Source organism: Lissotriton helveticus, chromosome 6 (assembly GCF_964261635.1).
Source record: "Lissotriton helveticus chromosome 6, aLisHel1.1, whole genome shotgun sequence".
Classification (NCBI taxonomy): domain Eukaryota; kingdom Metazoa; phylum Chordata; class Amphibia; order Caudata; family Salamandridae; genus Lissotriton; species Lissotriton helveticus.
In genome coordinates this window covers 1,435,597,790-1,435,616,234 of record NC_136067.1, presented here as the reverse complement: position 1 = coordinate 1,435,616,234, position 18,445 = coordinate 1,435,597,790, and the positions used below count along the sequence as shown (strand labels likewise).

The window sequence follows — 18,445 nt, the reverse complement described above, 5'->3', positions numbered from 1 at the left end:
GGGTGCGGAACATTTCTTGTCACCCCCAGCTTCACAAAATGGGAAAAATATGTGTTTAAAACACATATTTTTGCCATTTTGTCACCTCCCTCAGTGATGACACTTGTCACCCCTGGCTGGAGAAAATGGCAAAAATATGTGTTTAAAACACATATTATTGCCATTTTGTCCCCCCCCCCCCCCCACACACAGTTATTAACTACCGGTGAGTGTCTGGAGATCACTTCATGTGATGTCATAAGGAGAATGTCACAGTGTGTATGTCAATGCCGTTCTAAATGACATTTTATTTGACCTCTATGTTTTGCAAGTGATTATTGTAATATTTTTTTAAATGTTTTCCTAAACCAAATTTAGTAAAGAAGTAGTGCAAATAGTTGGCATTTGATATAACATACTAATAGCCAATTAACCATTCAATCAATGAATCCTATTCTAAGTACAAATACCAACATTCTCAAAAGTGTTTGTTCACTTAAATTATGTTTCGATGTGCAAGTTAAGGCGTTTATGAGGATTAAATTCTTGAAAATGCAACCATAAATGCAACCGCAAATGTGGAGGCTTGCAGACCTTGAAGGTGAATGTCAGCCAGGAATAGCCAAGAGGTAGCAAGTGCTATCGCTGGCTTTTACTTTGCTACACCTGGTTGCAGCCTGCAGTTTCAAAGCACACGAAGACATCAGTTTGACAAAAATGTAAAGATGGTTCCAGGAAAGCAGTTACTTTATGCAGTGTGCAGTCCTTGCGTTTCCCCTAACTCCATAGCAGCACCTTGCAACATTTTCAGAAGAAACGCTTGGAGAAGGGTGTCAACCTTCTACTCGTGTTGATATTCAAAGGGTGCACAAAATCACTTCTGTGAGCTCTAAATATTTGAGGAACTGACATCCAAGAAATAGCATCCAGAAATTAGGAACTACTTACATATTGTCCCATGATTAGCGAAGATATGAAATTGAATAAGGCGAAGCATCCAAAAATCAATCCAACAACTAGCTTGCTAACTCCTTTCATTGCAGCCTGCATGGGGGATACAAAAGCACCAAAAAAGCAGCCTGAATAGCAGAATAAGATGGTTTTACAGCAGCAGGCAAATGTGTGGTCACTACACGATAATGCAAATGTGGACTGCTTGTTGCAAATATAAAAGAAAAGAAAAAAGAAAAAGAAAAAGAAACCACTTACCTCTTGGGGAAAAAAGGGGGCTAATAAGGAGAAGGTGATTGTTGAACTAAAGTTAATTGAAGCACATGAGATCAGTGTGAAAATCTGCTCTCTTGAAAACTTTCTCCAGTCCTCTTTGTTGGATGCTTTGGGTGTTTGACTGTCTGAAAGAAAAATAATTACATTGTAAATTATGGGAACCTGCATTACAATAAATTCGGAAAGCAGGGTATTAGCCCCCACTCAAATCAATAATTCAGGTCCTTGCAGAAGTGCATGTTTATTACTTTAAAGCAGAACAAAACACAACTTAAGTAAAGAAATCAAACAACAAAATTTCCACGACAGTATATTGAAGTGAAAAATATGTAATAAGTAAAACCAACAAAATTACCAAGGAGGTATACATTTTTGAAATTCAAAAGTAAACAAGCTAAGCACCAACGACAGTCAATGATCACAGGTGACATGATTTAAAGTGCGTTTGCAGCTCATCCATGGAATGTGGGCCCTGTAAGCCTATTGTTTTGCCCGAATCAAAAATGTTACTGTTAAACTTATGTGTTCATTTAGACCCAGGCGGACAACTCACCAGTCCGCAATTAGAGGCCCATTAGGATCGCGGACGGAGTAGGAGGGAACCTCAGCATGGCCTGCGGAGTTCCCTCCTGTGAAATTAGGATGTGACCGCCACCCTGGCGGTCACATCCTCTATTTTTACCATTGCGGTGGGAGCGGCTTCAAGCTGCACCCGCCGCAATGGTAAAAATGCATACATTGCATTTCTATGCAGAAAGCGGCAGCCTGCCGATTTCTGCATACAAATACAGGGGGGGTACCATAGGTACCCCCATGTGCACCCCCCACCCCCCATCACCCAGGGGGCCCGCAACGGGCCCCCGCAGTGAAGTTCCACATGCTTTTCCACGGCGGAAAACCCGCCGCGGAAAAGCATTTTTTAAACACATCCTAATATGGCTGGCGGTGTCTGAGAGACACCGCCACCATATTAGAGCTTTTCCACCGCGGTTGTAAGCCAACCACGCCGGAAAAGCAGCGGACTGAAACCAGGACCCACCAGCCATCCTAATGTGGTGGTGGGTCTTTGGTGGGTCCGCAGCAGTTTTTCATCATCCTCCGGTACGGCGGTGGCTTCCGCCGGCACAGAGAATGCGGAAAATCCGCAATCCGAATGAGCCCCTAAATGCGAAACTCAGGACCTCCACTACCCAGAGAACTGTTTGCCTTACTTAGATTTTCATACCAGCAGGGGCATAGGAGACAATGCATTTCTAGGGGGGTGGAGGAGGGGGGACGGACAGCCTTATAAACAGGGCCGCTGGAATTTTGCGATTGTGCGGTCGCTGCAATTTTTGCATAATCATAGATTTGCCACATAATACACCATCTGCTTCATAATCTGCAGATCTTAACCCAAAAATAATTTGTTTCTGGCTCAAGCAGTTTAAAGGTTAGTAAGACTGCAGTGACACGTGTTGCCGTGCAGACGATGGCCCTTTACAAATCTGGACTGGGCACCTTTCTGCTGCTTAGTGCTACATTTGAGCATTAAACTGGTACTAAAGTGGTGCAACTGATGTCCATATTTTGTTATAAAGTTTAAAAATTAGAAAATAATGAAATAATGCTATTAAAAAATGTGCTGCATTCTTCTGCATAATTAGCTTTTTCTTGCCAAATAATTTACTCAACACCAACGCATAATGTGGAACTTTCCTGCAGTATAATTCCAGAGGCCCTGCTTATAACCCAATGCGAAACTGGGTTAACCTGCACACTGAGCTTCCATACCCCATTGCCCTGGCCTGTGCATGTCTGCCACTCTATATCACATGGAGAAGTGCTGTGTGTAATGGAATGTTCATTGACTTCCTGTTCATGATTAATCAGTTATGATACAAGGTGAAAGATTGGCTTAAAGATTTTGCCCTCTGGAACCCAAGAAATGGAATATATGTGGAGCTACAACCCCCTTCTTTGAGACCCAAATATTTCTGAGGCCCACTATATACCTTTTGATTCCAAGCTGCTTAAGTTGGTGATGGGGAACCATCAATCTCCCCTAACCAAACCCACACGCCCGAGAGGAGCTCTCTGCTCCTCTCGGACTTAAGGTGTGCCCCCTGTAGCAGCCTGTTATTGACCTGTTAATCACATTACTTGCTGTGTATCATTTGTTTGTGATTATTGCGACTATAACTGTCTGGTATTCTTATCCGGTATCGTACTGGAGTTTTATTCTCCCTCTCTTCTCGCTGTGTATCATTTTTCTATGATTGTTGGGACTACAACTGTTTGGCATTCTTACTTGATATTGTTACTGAAGTTTTACTTTCCCTTTCATCCTTCCGTAATGTGCTCTGCTATTCCTCGGGATCTGGTTCGCGCTATATAAAACTTTATAAAATAAATAAAAATAAAAAAATGCCTGTGATATATGTGCTGCCAGTACAAAGGTCTAACATACTACAATACGATATGCAATCTAACCACTATGATGGTCAAACTGTATTTTGCTATTTAGGGCCTTTTGCACTCGCTAAACTGTGTTTAGAAAGTGCATGTAGCACTCTTTTTTTGGCTAGGAGAGTACGTTGTTTAAGTGTGGGAAAAGGAATAGAAGCCTGGTTTAGGCCCTTACCTGCAGCACTGAAGACTGAGTGGATTGAGCCTTGATGTCTCCAAGGAGATTCTGAATAGAGGAGTAGCTCCCAGCCCCCTGCTCAGCTGCCTGTGCTTGAGGCCACATGCCCCTTATTTAAGATACTTTTGCATGTTCCATGTGTGCACTGATTGATGGCTGTGTCTGGTTTTTCTATTGGGCTTAGGGTTAGGGTTCTCATTGGATGATAGGTATGGGGGTCTGATTGGTCCCTGGGTCAGTATTTGTATTGGAAGTGGGGCTTAGGGTTAGCGTTCTGATTAGTGGGTTGGTTTAGGGTTTCTAATTGTTTCCTGGGGCTTGGGCTTCTATTGCATGTAGGGTTTAGGATTTCATGCCTGACTGGCTGCTGGGACTGAGGCTGGGATTAGGATTCAGGTTAGACTTTCTATTAGACATAGGGCATAGGGTTTTGTGCCTGACTGGCTGCTGGGACTAGGGCTGGGGCTAGAGTATCTATGGAGGCAAGGCTTTGGGTTTCATGCCTGATTGGCTGCTGTGACTAGGTAGGGGACTAGGGTTTCTATTGGACGCAGGACTTAAGGTTTCCTGCCCGATTGGCTGCTGGGACTAGGGCTGTGATTGGCTGTAAGAGGCTGGTGTCATATTGGTTCTATGGTTTAAGGCTAGTTTTGTGACTGGTTAGGGTTCCCATTGCCCAAAGGGGTTACATATTTAAAAGGGCTATTTAAGCTTGGGGCTCAGGGTGTCTCAGACTGGGAGTCGAGGCCAAGGGCGCAATGGACAAGGCCAGTTGCCTGTTTGAGCTTGTTCGAGATTGTTCAGGTCAATGGCCAGAAATGCATCCCAAAGTTACTTGCACCAGCACACACCCTACTCCATCCACAACCAGATTAACACACTCGGAACAAATGTACTACACTCATTTACTACAAGCTAACCCTACACATAGTGCAATGTCTCAATACCCACCATATAACCCCATAAACCACACCTATACAACCGTCTACCCCAGCTACCACACATTTGCACCATCACTTACAAACAATACACCACTCTATGCTATACCACTAACCAATCCACTCATCACAAACACAACCGAAATCCACACCATACATAACTATATCACATCCATACATACACTCCCTGCTCTAATTACTTCTAACAGACCCCTCTTTGTCACCAGCACACCTATACTCAGCCTTCTATTTTTTCATCTACCAATGCCCTCCTTTTCTTTCTATCACAATAACACAACCACCCAACACTTACACTCCACTGCACCACACTTATTACCTTTCAGCAATCAAATCAAACACTCAACTCTAGTTCATCCCCTCTTACACACCACATACTCTATTCACAAACACATCACCACCCCTTTACCTTAAACTTCCACTCATTAACAGTACTTTACATACAAAACCTTCTCAGAAAACAGATACGTCAGCACCTCCTTTCACAACTCCTCAAACATAAAACATAACACACACACCAGCACAACAAAATCTCTCACACAAAACAATTCTAAGCGACACACCTAAAACCACTGTATGTGCATCCACCTATCGACAGTGGAACCAACTCAATTTTGAACACTTAGAAACATACCTAACATCCAATACAGATCTTGACACAATACATTCTGTTAAAACTATGTGAGTGGCTACAGGAAGCTTTTGATGTCCTAATACCACTATAAACAACACAACACAATAAAAGACAACAGCATCTTGGAGAAATAGATAAGTTCAATGAGATAAAATAGCAAATTAGAAATCAGCAACATGCCTGGCTCAAAACAAATACCAATCAAGACAAACTACACTTAGAAAAACATAACAGATTATGCAACACATTTTACACAATTAATTTATGGAGTTGGTCAAAGCAGCACGGAGGTCTGCCGGCAGCCTTTCTGACCCCTGTCCACCACAAACATTCCAGAAAATTCTTCTTACAACCTCTGCTGCCACACCAGTAAGAAGCATCATCAACTATTCCTTAACTACTGGAATATTTCCAAAAGATCTAAAAAAGTCATGCATATGCCCACTACTGAAGAAAACAAACCTGTACCCCCTGAACCCCAACAACTACAGATCAATTACAAATGGACCTTTCCTGGGCAAACTGATAGAAAGAGCAGACTTCGCCCAGATGTCACAATTCTTTGAAGATAATGCCATACTTTCAGACTTCCAAACGGGATTCCCTCTGGAAAGAGACACATAATCTGCCCTTGTTGGCCACTGGGAGGACCCTAAGAACATAGTTGACCGGAATGGGGTTGCTACCCTACTTTTCTTGGAGCTCATAGCTGCCTTTGACACGGTTGACCATGACACTCTGGTAAAAAGACGCTATGAAGCTATCATAGAGAGGACTGCTCTTGACTGGATCACATCCTACCTTCGCAACAGAACTAATGTCATCCATTCTCTTCCAAACCATACTTCACAAAGGCAGAGGTTTGTCAATGCTCTTTCATCCTACCCATGATTTTCAACATCTACATGAAGTCATTACTGGCACTGATCAATCAATCTCACCTCACTTGCTATAACTATGCATATGACACACAAATACTCCTTCAACTGGGATGCCATGAAGACATCGGGAAACTCCCCAATTTTCAGCTGTCTCAGAGCCATGTATCAGTGGATGACATGGAGCCATCTCAATTTAAATGCATCCAAAACAGAACTACTCACATGGGGCGATTAGAAAAATTATGACCGTCTCACCACATGGCCTGATGATCTGGGAACACCACCGAAAGTATCAAAGGAAGTAAGAAACCTCAGAATGACCATGGACTGAAAGCTATCAATGAATGCTCAAGTGGACAAACCAGCAAGATCAAGCTTTTTTACCATAACATCTCTGCGACGCATCTTCACCCACCTGGGATTCCCACACAAGGTCCAGGCTACTATCTCACTTGTTCTGTCTAAACTCGATTACGCCAATAGCCTCTACCACAGATTACCTTTAACTACTTTGAAAAAACTACAATGGATTCAGAACTCAGCTGCCAGACTACCCTTACATAACAAACTGAAGCCCACATCTCTCCGGCCTTGAAAGCCCTACATTGATTACAGGTTGCCAGAAGATCCACATTCAAGAGGCTTTGTATCACCCACAAAGCGATACATGGAACAGTACCGCTCTTCATGAGGAAATAAAATCACAAAATACATTCAACAAAGGAACCTGTGCTCTAGAGTGGCACCTTGCCTCAAAATTCCAACGTACAAGAAAAAAAACGTGGGTGGCACATCCTTCTCTATTTTAGCAGCCAAACTATGAACTCTTTATGCCCAAACATAAGATCCACGGATAACCCCCTTAACTTCAGAAGACTACTCAAGAATTGTCTACTCCTCACATGACAACCAAACTCAAACATAAATATACAGCATATCCCTCTGTATATAACATGTATAATAATTAGGTTTTTAAAGATATAGATATTTGTTATTTATGCTTAACAAATGTACATATTACTTATTGTTACAAAAGTCTATGTTTAAAATGTATTTAAGTAATTACTATTTCCAATGCACTACCCTATTTCCCACACTATGCCTCTCTCAATATATCCCCTTCCTCCACTCTCACATTCAACCCAAACCCCATACCACTACTATGACCCCCAAAATAACCCTTTATAGACTCTACCCCTTCTTGCATCATCTCAAACCTCTTTTACTATTCAGATCTCCCAAACAAGCCCTTCTAAACCTTTCCCTCTGACTGTTCCCCTCCACCTCCCATTTACTCATCCCAAACCCCCTCCTACTACTATGAACTCCCAACAAAAGTAAAAAAAAATGTAATTTCTCGACCCTTCCTTCTTCTATCTCTCCACTATTCCTTTTGTAATCCAAATAGCAGCTAAACACGTCCACCACCCAAATCAAATTCATTTCATATTTCCCTACACTAATTCACCACTAATCCATTTTGTGTTCCAGAGTAGCCTGCTAAGCACAAAGAACTGCTACAACACCTCATCAGGGGAACAAGAGTCATATAAATGAAAACCCTTCCGTCCTCTATCCCTCCACTATCCTTTTCATCCAAATAACAGACCAACATATCCACCGCTCAAACAAATTTCGCCTTTCCCTAGCCTAATTCACCACTAATCCTTTTCTGGTTCTGGAGTAGCTTGCTACTTGCCAAAAAGCACTTTAGCACCACATTGGGGGTAGCAAGCGCTATATAAATGCAAACCTTTTCCTCTTCTATCCCTCCACTATCCTTTTCAATCCTTCTCAATCCAAATAACAGACTAACATAGCGACCACTCAAATTAATCTTATATGTAACTAAACAAATTCACCACTAATCTTATTTTGGGCTCCAGAGTACCATGCTACTCACTTAAAAAATTGCTTTTACACCCCCATCAGGGGTAGTAAGCGCTATATAAATGCAATTAAAGTACAATACAATGTATCCTGATCATGTAACTTATTATTTTTATTTGTCGATTTATTTTCGCTGTCTATACTCCTAAAATTTGAAAATGAATTAAACAAATTATAATGCAAGTCAAACAAGAATATTAAAAACAGAAACGATCACAATATGCTTCAATATGCGCAAGTATGTAACAATAAGAACAACATAAATAATAATACAAGCAAAACTGCCCAAAATAAAACGTGACTTCTCCCTGTCACCTACGAATTAATCTAACCCTTCAATAATTAGGTAAAAAACATTAAGAAAGAGACACACTTCTAGAAGCTGAATTGTATGAGTGAAAATGTAAAATATGGGCCCAATCTAGGCTTCCCTATTTCACCAAAAGGTGTGATCCTAGACAATGTTGTATTTCAGGGATCCTCCTTTTTAGCCTGCAGGTGTCAGGCTGAATGAGACTCTTCCCTCATTAGATCTTTCTCATTGCCCTGCGTGGCTAGTCTTCAAAGCAGCAGATGGGGGTATTGCAGAGGGCGGTAGGATGCAGACAGCAATCAAGAAAACACTGCTTTTCAACTCCACTCTTCCTTTGACCTGCCACACGCAGAACGAGGTCAGAAGAAACTAGCACAATTAGCATTAACACAAAAGGGCTCAGGGTGTGGATGACCTCCTGGCTCACCTTTATTCTTTGACCAGCAGATTGGTCACTGATGACTGTGAGCACTGAGGCACTTTTGGTAGCTGACCCTGTAACCCCAGCGGTATTCCCTGAACCTTCCAGGACTTCACAGGACGACTCGCCGCACCCGCTCCGCGGGTGCCGCTTCGGCGCTTTGGACTCTGGGACACTTGGTGCGGGACCGAAGACAGGCTACCGGGTGAGTGCGGTCAGCGGGGCTGCGAGCGTGCAGGGGACTCCATTGCCCAGGAGTCCCTGCTAGACCATTGCATAACATCCGGTCCGCTCTCCCTGCTGCCACGCCCCCCTGTTTTACTTGGCCACCTACTTATTGTCCCAGCACTCCCGCAGCGCGGGACGCAGCCCGGGGCGAAGACCGGGCAAAGAGCGGGCCGTTGGAGGCCGTTCGAGGACTAAGAGGGCTGGGCTGGGCCACCCCCCTTTGTTGGTACATTTTACAGTTTTATTGTTGTTTGTATTGTTATTTATTCACTTGTATTCTGTAAAATGTGCTCACGGGGTAGCCGGAGCAAAACCCTCATGGCCGCTAGCAACCCTAATAGAACCCTGGATGAATTCCTAGTCAAAACCAATTTGGCTATTGACGAAGAAATCAGTAAAATGCAGCACAAGGTTTCCTTAGAACTTGATGCTGCAAGAAGGCTGTCAGAACATATAGCCAACACAAAAAAAATCATCCTTGGGGAATATTGCATCTGCCCGTACTCCCGATCGTACCATAGCTCCCCGGACCTTATTAGCAACGGCAGCTATTCATCCCGCTCCGCTAACAACCCTCATAAATTCCCCCCCTATCCCCATCCCAACTTTAGTGCAACAAAGTAAAGCCCCTGTCCCACTAACCATTGGTATAGGTTCCATTCCTTTCCCTAAAACTAACCTAACCACGAGATCGTGTAGTGTCAAGAAAGCTGCAACCTACAAAAAGAAATGTCTAGCGAGGTCTATTTATGCTCGGAAAAAAGCTAAAATTGCAAGATCCCAGTTTTTTAACAGTAGACGTACCATGGGCTCCCTTGGGGCGAAAGATGATAGTCATAAACCGACTCTTAGTGGTCTGGGGGGGGAACCCGTTCCCAGTTCATCTAGCCTGGTGGAAGATAACATTCTCATTACCTCCCCAGGGGAGAATAGCGCGGTTAATTTGGAGAGTCGGGTGTGCAGTCCCGTGAATGGAAGGGAGGGGGATGAAGAATTCCTGAAGATAGTTTGGGGTACGCTTAAACAATTACTATCCCCCTTGGAATTAAGACTTTCCCGCATAGAGAACAATCTGCTGGAAATGGACAGGACCATAGTCACCTTGGCTAGTTTGAGCCTAAAAAACATGGAAGCTAAGCTCCCATGTGTAACCGACCCTATCCCCCAACCCAAGGCACCTGTCCCCATACCACCTCCTCCGCATGTATTTGTAAGCATTCCTACGACCTTGTCAGCACCAAAACCAACACCTAAGCCCCGCACTATTATTGCCAATCCTATAGTACCCACTCCCAGCTTAGATGTACCACTATCTCTCCCCTCGCAAAAACCTGCCAATAGACAGAATTTTGCCCCAAGAGTAGCAGCCTATCAATCCTCAAGGCCTGAACGCACGAAATATCCATTACGACAGGCTACCCGCCCTAACTTTCGTGGAGGATTTATTGATTTACCCCCTGAAGCTGGGTCCTATGTCATTATATTAGCTGGTGTTCCTGAATTGGACCCACATTCTCAGGAGAATGATCTTTCCCTTAAAAACAAGGTCATTCATTGGCTTAATTCTAATAAACAGCTCCCCGGTCAGTATAGAAGTAGTGTCTTAATGGTACGGAGAGTGCCCTGGATAGGCCCCACGCATAAGTCTATAGCTGGTGACTGTGTTGTGGTATCTTTTGCCGATCCCCACACAGCCCAGCATCTTTGCGCATGGCCATCCTACGGAGCCAATTCTACTATAGTCGTGAGGCCACTTACTTTTTTTTACCCTCCTAGACACCAACCTACGCAGGAGGGCTTATGGTTAAACGTTCAGCACTCTAGACGGCCAACTCATATGGTTGATGGATACACCCAGCATAATTGGTGGCAGGGGGCACCGACATCAAATATGTTCGGTTGTCTGGAGGATGTCGACTGACATGGGGGGTCTGATGACATACTGCCACTAAAGAATTTTCCTCAGACTAGGGAGATAGTCCCATTTATCACTCCTACAAAATCCAGTATCAACTTAACTCCTCCTAGAAATCTGACGAACTCTCCTTATTCCAGGGAGGCAGCCCAATCTTCCACCTTAACAACGCCTTGTACTGGCCTCACTGCGATTGGAAATCTGTGTCCAGCTCCAGACCCTAGCATTGTTCTGGCTATGTCTGGGTTAGATGCGCAGGGCCTGGCTCCCATTTGCCGAGTAAATGGTACGGATAACCCACTGAGAGTGGCATCCTGGAACATCGCAGGGCTACGGGGACGCCTGGATAATGTCGATTGGACCAACTTTATCGACCTATACGACATCATTATCTTCCAGGAAACATGGTCAACAGTCCCCTTATACAGGGTGGGTTACCTTAACTTCTCAAAACCCGCCACCCAGAGTACTAAGGGTAGGGCCTCAGGTGGCTTAACCATCTGGATTAAAAATAATCTGGGCTTTCATGGCAAGGAGATTCTGGTAGAGAGTGCGGATCTTCTGTGTATCACTTTGAGTAAAGTCAACGCCATTGATCTTTTTCTGGTTAATGTCTATGCCCGTGGCTGCCAGGGTGGGAGCAAGCAAACCGTGTTGAACGACCTTGACCGGGTACTGAGGAACTCTACAGGTGACCAGATTGTTATGGTAGCGGGCGATATGAATTCCTCCTTTGAGCCCATACTTACCCTGGCAGAGGATGTGGGTGCAGAGGAGGATACAGCATGGAACATTCCCCCGTTAACTATTCCTAGGGGAGTTAGGGGTACTGAGGCAGCCCTACATTGGCTGGGCTTTTGTTTGGAATGGGGCCTCCGGGCTGTTAACGGGCGCACACGCTCAGATAGATTAGGGACAAATACCTTTGATAATGGTTTAAGCTCTAGCCGCATCGACTACATATTGATCAATATTGAATGTTGGTCAATTGTGCGAGATATGGTGGTAGAGCCCCGTCCAGAGAGCGATCACAATCCCCTTTCACTCGAGATCTTGGTCTCTGGCTTGGGTGCCCAAGCCTGTGGAACCAACTGCTTGACGTCAGACGTAGTCTTGTGCGACAACAGACGTCGTGTAAAATGGTCCAGGGTGTTAGACGATCTAGCGCTTATCGCCAAGATAGAGGAGAAGGTCAGGAGCGCGAGGAGTAGGATGCCACCATTATCCCCTTTTGGTGTTGTTGATCCCACCTTCATCACTCTCCACGAGGAGTGTTTTTTGAGTCTCAAAAACCTCCTTACTAAGCCCTCTAAACCTGCCCCCATTAAGGCGTACAAAAAATGGTACAACAAGAGTTGCAGAGCAGCTCACAGTAGCTTAGTAGCTGCTGTTAAGGCTAGGAACATTGTAAATATTAGGGTTGCTAGGCAGTGTTATAAACACACTCTCTGGGCGGCCAAGCGGGACTGGGATGACTCTTACTGGCTCGCCCTCCTTAGAGCCTGTGAGTCTTCCAATTCAACTGAATTTTGGCTGATCGTGAGGAGGGGAAGGGCTTCAGTTGCCCAAACACCTGATAACCACGTGTCAGCACAATCTTGGGTTGAATTTTTCTCGACACAATTTAACGACCCAAATATAGCTCTGGATCAAACAATAGCCACCTTCCCACTGAGCCCCCTGTTACCAATAGGAGATAGACTTACCTTTCTGGAAACTGATACCTTACAAGCTCTTGAGTCAGTCCAGTCGGGAAAAGCCCCTGGCCTAGATGTCATCCCCGCAGACCTTTTTAAGCTTAATCCTGATTTATGGGTCCCATATATCACACTATTGGCAATCAATATAGCTGCAGGCGCAGAGATTCCGAAGTCCTGGAAAGGTGCGGAAATCCTGCCAGTATATAAGAAGGGTGATCGCTCCGTTCCAAACAATTATCGGCCAATTAGTCTGATCGATGCGATTCAGAAAATTGTGTCTAGGATGATTTTAGTAAGAATCCAGGAATGGATCGACACTAATAACATACTTTCTCCCATGCAGGCAGGGTTTAGGTTCGGCATCAGTACTATTGACCAGGTTCTCCGGTTTTCATTACTTTTTTGGAAAGTGGTTTTTTTGGGTGGCGGCGTAATATACGCCGCGTTTGTCGACCTTAAGTCGGCTTTTGACTTAGTCCCAAGGAAGAAGCTATGGGAAGCTCTTAGATCAATTGGTCTTCCCTTAGAGCTTTTGAGCCTTGTTCAGCGCTTACACGAGGATAATTTCGCTCAGGTTAGATGGGGTAGCCAGGGGCAGGTGACAGAATGCTTCCCTGTACAACGTGGGGTGCGTCAAGGCTCGGTCCTGGCCCCCACCTTGTTCCTTTTGTTTATTAATCAGGTGGCCCAATATTTTAATAATACACAGTCCGATGCACCAATGTTGGGTGGTCGCAAATATCCTATGCTTATTTTTGCAGACGACACCCTCCTCCTTTCGAAAACAAGAGGAGGGCTTCAGGTGGCCCTGAATAGATTTTCTGAATTTTGTAATGCAAACGACTTACAAATAAATGTTGAAAAGACCAAATTTATGGTTTTTTGTAAGAAAACCCCTCCGATCTGTTCTGTGTCTCTAAACGGGGTCCAACTCGAGCAGGTCAAGGTCATGACATATCTTGGTGTGACTCTTGATCATCATCTCGACTGGAACTCCCAATTGGAGACGTCCAAATTGAAATTTAATAGGTTGGCTGGTTGTTTGGTTCTTGAGCAAAAGAACTCTTTTACAAAACGTATTACCCCCGCCCTTAAGATCTATGAGGCTAAGGTCCTTTCTGCAACCTTATATGGAGCCGAAGTTTGGGGTCACAAAGATCTTTTATGCTTGGCTGTGGCACAAAATAGGTTCCTACGGAACCTGGTAGGTCTCCCGCAGTCTACACCCATAAAACCCTTGTTACTTGACCTAGGTTGTAGACCAATCAATGATTTGGCCCAGTATCGCATAGTGTCACTCTGGCGTCGCCTTTGGTCCACTCCCGAGCTTAGTCTTTTTGCTCGGGAATTAGACGAGGTAAAATCATTATGGGGTGCACAAAAAATACACTGGTTTAGGGAAGTTAGAAACACCCTACATATGATGGGCCTTCCTGAGCTTTGGTCAAATCCAGGGGGGTCTACTTTCCCATCCAAATCTGAGTTTAAGGCGCTCTTTTGGGCATGGAAAAAATCCATCTTGGTAACCCAATCCCTGGACACTAATTTAACAGGAAAATTTTTATTGCACAAGGTCACTCCCTTATTAGACCAGTATTGGGATTTGATCCCCAAGGTGTTAGATCGTAAGCTCTATCATCAGTTTCGTACTGGCACCTTGCCAGTGAATTCCTTTACTGCTAAATGGGATGCGAAGACAGGAAGCAAATGTCCCTGGTGTTCTGACCAGGAAGAAAGTATTGGTCATCTTTTCTTTGGTTGTCCTGTATATCGTGAACCTAGAAACAAGTGGCTAAAACCCATATGTGCATCTTTGAATTGTAGTGGTTATCGTGATGCACTCAGGAAACTGCAAGTTGTAAGATCGGAAATTGTGGTGGTTTGTGTTGCTAAATTCCTGGGATGGTCCTGGCTGATTCGAATTAAGAGACTTAATGTACCCTTGCACTGATCGTCCCATTTAGATGTATTTTATGTATACTGTTTGTGTATTGTGTTTTTTAGTCCTAGGGATTCCTAGTGTATTTTATATTGTACATGACTGTATATTGTCTTTTATGAATTCTTATTATTCGAAATAAAGACTAATTGAATTGAATTGACTGGAGGCAGGTCAGCAGGTCAAGTGCAGGGCCATAATCAGTAGCGCTTTTATGCGCTAATGGCCCTGCAAATCATGGAAGTGACAGGGAAATTATGTTTGTCCTCTCGTCCCCCCCACCCTTGTCACCACGTCCCCCACTCTAAAATCTGGGGGGGATATATCCCCCGCTCCCCCCACACTTCCTACTCCCATGCCTAGTGAGCGCTCACTGTGCTGTAAAGCAAACCACCTCCATAAGGACCCCCTTACAGCACTGAAGATTTACTGAGTGGCAACCATACTTAAAGAGCCTGCTCAGCAACCTTTGTTCAGAGAAAACAAACTACCACAGTATAAGTTTGTTTCATCAAAACAAGAACACCTGGATCCATGTGTATAGTGAAAGATATTCTGCATTTTTCCTGCCTGTGCCCCTCATGCAGTGCTTGGAAAATGAGTGGTGGTCTCACTGCTCTCAACAGGGGAGGGCAACCACAACTATGACTCACCGGTCCTGTGGTGAAAAGACCACTGGGTCAGAGTTGGGACTACATTAGTAGAGCCAGTAACAGTGGTTCCACTGACCTAATAGATTAGAGGACCACAGTTTTTGCCGGGTTGGAGGAAGGCCGGTTTACAGCACCCACCCTAGTAACAAATAGGGCGCTCAGTCTTCAACGTGAACGTAAAAATCCTCCAGATAGGAGGAGCTTCACGCGCATCCAAGATGGCTGCGTGAGCTTGGGGCTCCCGAGACCCCCGTAGCCCCCCGATTATATCCTGTTGTTAATCCTGAATGCTGTGGAGAGATTCTTGCAGTTGAAGCAAAGACGATCTGAACGCTGCAAACCGCACCCCGAAGGCGCCCCGGAAACCGGAGTTGTGGACTCGGAAAGTTTACGGCCTGTCTCTCTCGGATGCCCGGAGCTTGGGTTGGCATTGTGCCCGTGGCGTAGTTCAACACCAACGGCGTATACCGGAAGAGGCCGTTCCGGCCCCACAGCCTCACTTGGTTTCACTTTCGATTTTGACGGGTGCACCCGTGACCCAGCTGAAGAGTGTTTCTGACTGTTGGGCACCTCAGTTGACATCGGTGAATATTGCTATTTAGACCTTTCTTGGTGTGGAAGAGTGCGGACCCAACGACTGCGGCTTTTGACCCTGTGCAATGTCGTGTGGCTATAGTAGTCTAATCTCGGTGTCATTGGATAGATGCCGAGCCTCGGATAATTGACATACTATCCTGGAGGGTTCGAAATAAAGGACTTGACGTGTTCTATGAATAACGATTGCTGAGTGCCACCTCCCTGGATCGGCCTACATGTATAGAAGTATCCCCAAAATGGCGACCAAGCCGGAGGGGGACAAACGGCAGCAGAAGGCCACCAGAGGGGGACGATATGCGCAGTCGAACAATATGGACCGTTACGCCCAAACTAAGGGATCGCCTAGTGGACTAGGAAAGTCACAGGAAGGATTAAAGGATGCCTCTGCCCTGGAAGCGGAGCTACATGGAAAGATGTAATGGCCGCCATTGATGGAATCAAATCCTCTCTTGGACAGAAGATGGAGACCCTGGCTCATAAACTGTACACGGTGTCCATCGAAGTCAACTTGATTCGGGCTGACCTCACAAAGGCAAGTGAGAAAGTGAAGTCTTTGGACATTAAAACGGCTAGTCTCACGGACGATGTCACGGAGCTACAATCCGAAGTACGGAATCTGAAAGCCTCTAATGACCGTGTTGTCCGTCGACTGGAGGATTTTGAAGGAAGAGCCCGGAGGAATAACGTTCGTATCATTGGGGTCCCGGAAAATGTGGAAGGGCAGGCAGCTGATCTCTTCGTGGAGGGTCTCATAACCATACTGACTGAAGGGAGAACAACGGTCTGGGGAATGTGACAGAAGGAACCTATGTGGGAGCACGTGCGGTTCACCAGTTGTACAAGACTTGTCCCAACCCAGGCTAGAGTAAGGTTTCCATCAGCCCACCCATTTGGCGGAGCTTCGTCATTTGGAAAACCAAGAGAGAAGGGTCACATATAGCCCAGTGGTACATAGGGTACATGTACAAAGGTAATGAACCTCTTACTTTCTAGATGACTCAGCCTCTATGGTTGTCCAAGGTGTGAGGACCGGTGGAGTGCAGTGCAAGTGATATGTGCAAGTGAGATAAAAATGACTAGGAGGACAAAAAATATGTTTATTAAGGATTGTCCTAATGCCATGTGCTAAAAACCGCCTGATAGTTTGGAAAGATTTTTACTATCGTTTGGCTAGGGGTGAGGTCAACATGTTTCAGCCGAGAGGGTTATTGACCCGGCTTTCGTCAGGACCTAAAAGGTGGTGTGTGCTACTGCAAAATATATCTAATTGTGTAAAAAAATATTAAGATATTAGTAGGAAAGAAAGTAAATCAGTGGTTTATTAACCACCCTACCAGCCATATATCTCATATGTGGGTAGTTTTCAAAGTAATTTCTTCATCCCCAGCTTTGTGTGGGGGTAAACCTCACCTCGTCCGGCAACCGCTCGGTGTATGAGACCCCGCTCTGTCCGTTGGTACCTCAGCGCCGTCTACAAGCGTTGTGGCCCCAAAGGCCTGAGCAAGTTTTTTACCGTCGAGCGGGTCCACAGAATTCCGGGAGGAAGACCGCGTGTTGGTGCCCCGCCTCTGCCCTTGATAGCCAGAATATTCCATTTTAGGGACAGAGATGCTATCCTTCAGGCTTCTAGATCGGGAGGCTCCGTGAAGTATGAAAACTCGTCCATCAGTTTCTTTCCTGACTTTACACAAACAGTCCAGAAGCAAAGACTGAACTTTATGGGGGTAAAGAGACGGCTTCGAGATATGGGACTCAAATACTCTATGCTTTACCCGGCTAAACTGAGGATGAACATGAAGATAGAACTTATTTTTTTGATGAGCCGGAGATGGCTGCAGACTGGTTGGACACTTTGAAGGCCTGGCAGGGACCCCAGAAACAGAGTGGAGGAGAAGATGGGAGTGTGCAAGAACAAGAATGATGACTGTGATTCTGGGACCCGGGGACAATGAGGGAAAGGTTTCCTTTTGTCTGTACTGTTTTGATTCACACCTAGCATGATACATTAGGGGGATAAACGGGCTATCGGTACGCCTCTTTCCTCCTCTGACATTCTTTTTGTAGTTTATTCTAGATGTGGGGGCGACTGGCACACTGCGAGTTGGGGAGGCTTGAAAGTCGTAAGCAGGGGTGCAGGGTGGGGGTAGCGTAATGGCATGTTCGGGGGGTCGTGGGGGGGAACTGTTGCTTTTTGTTGTTGTGTTTGAGTTTTCACAAGGCATGTATTTCAAGCTTATTCCTGTAAGGTGCGGGGCTCGGAGGAGGGTTGGATTTCCTTTTTGCTTCATGATGGGGGGTAAGGGGTTGAGGGTATTGAGTTGGAACGTCAATGGGTTGGGGGACAAGATCAAGCGTAGTGTGGTCATACAATTCCTTAAGAGACACTCCCCAGATGTGGTCCTCCTACAGGAAACTCACTTGGTTGGAAACGTGTGTAAGGCAATGAATGGGAAGGGATATCGGCTTGTGGCGCATGCAGGTTTTAC

General features: G+C 45.1%; 1 protein-coding gene across 1 annotated transcript in view; it reads right to left on the bottom strand.

Moving 5' to 3' along the window:
* LOC144762745 (MFS-type transporter SLC18B1-like) overlaps positions 1 to 15,944 on the bottom strand; it is a 427,196-nt gene extending 411,252 nt beyond the window's left edge. The window contains exons 1-3 of the mRNA XM_078647997.1: positions 15,863 to 15,944; positions 1,189 to 1,331; positions 928 to 1,023 (exon numbers count right to left, since the gene is read on the bottom strand). Of these exons, the coding sequence (XP_078504123.1) occupies positions 928 to 1,023; positions 1,189 to 1,331; positions 15,863 to 15,944 (321 nt within the window). The remainder of the gene's footprint in view (positions 1 to 927; positions 1,024 to 1,188; positions 1,332 to 15,862) is intronic.
* Between the last annotated feature and the right edge of the window lie 2,501 nt (positions 15,945 to 18,445).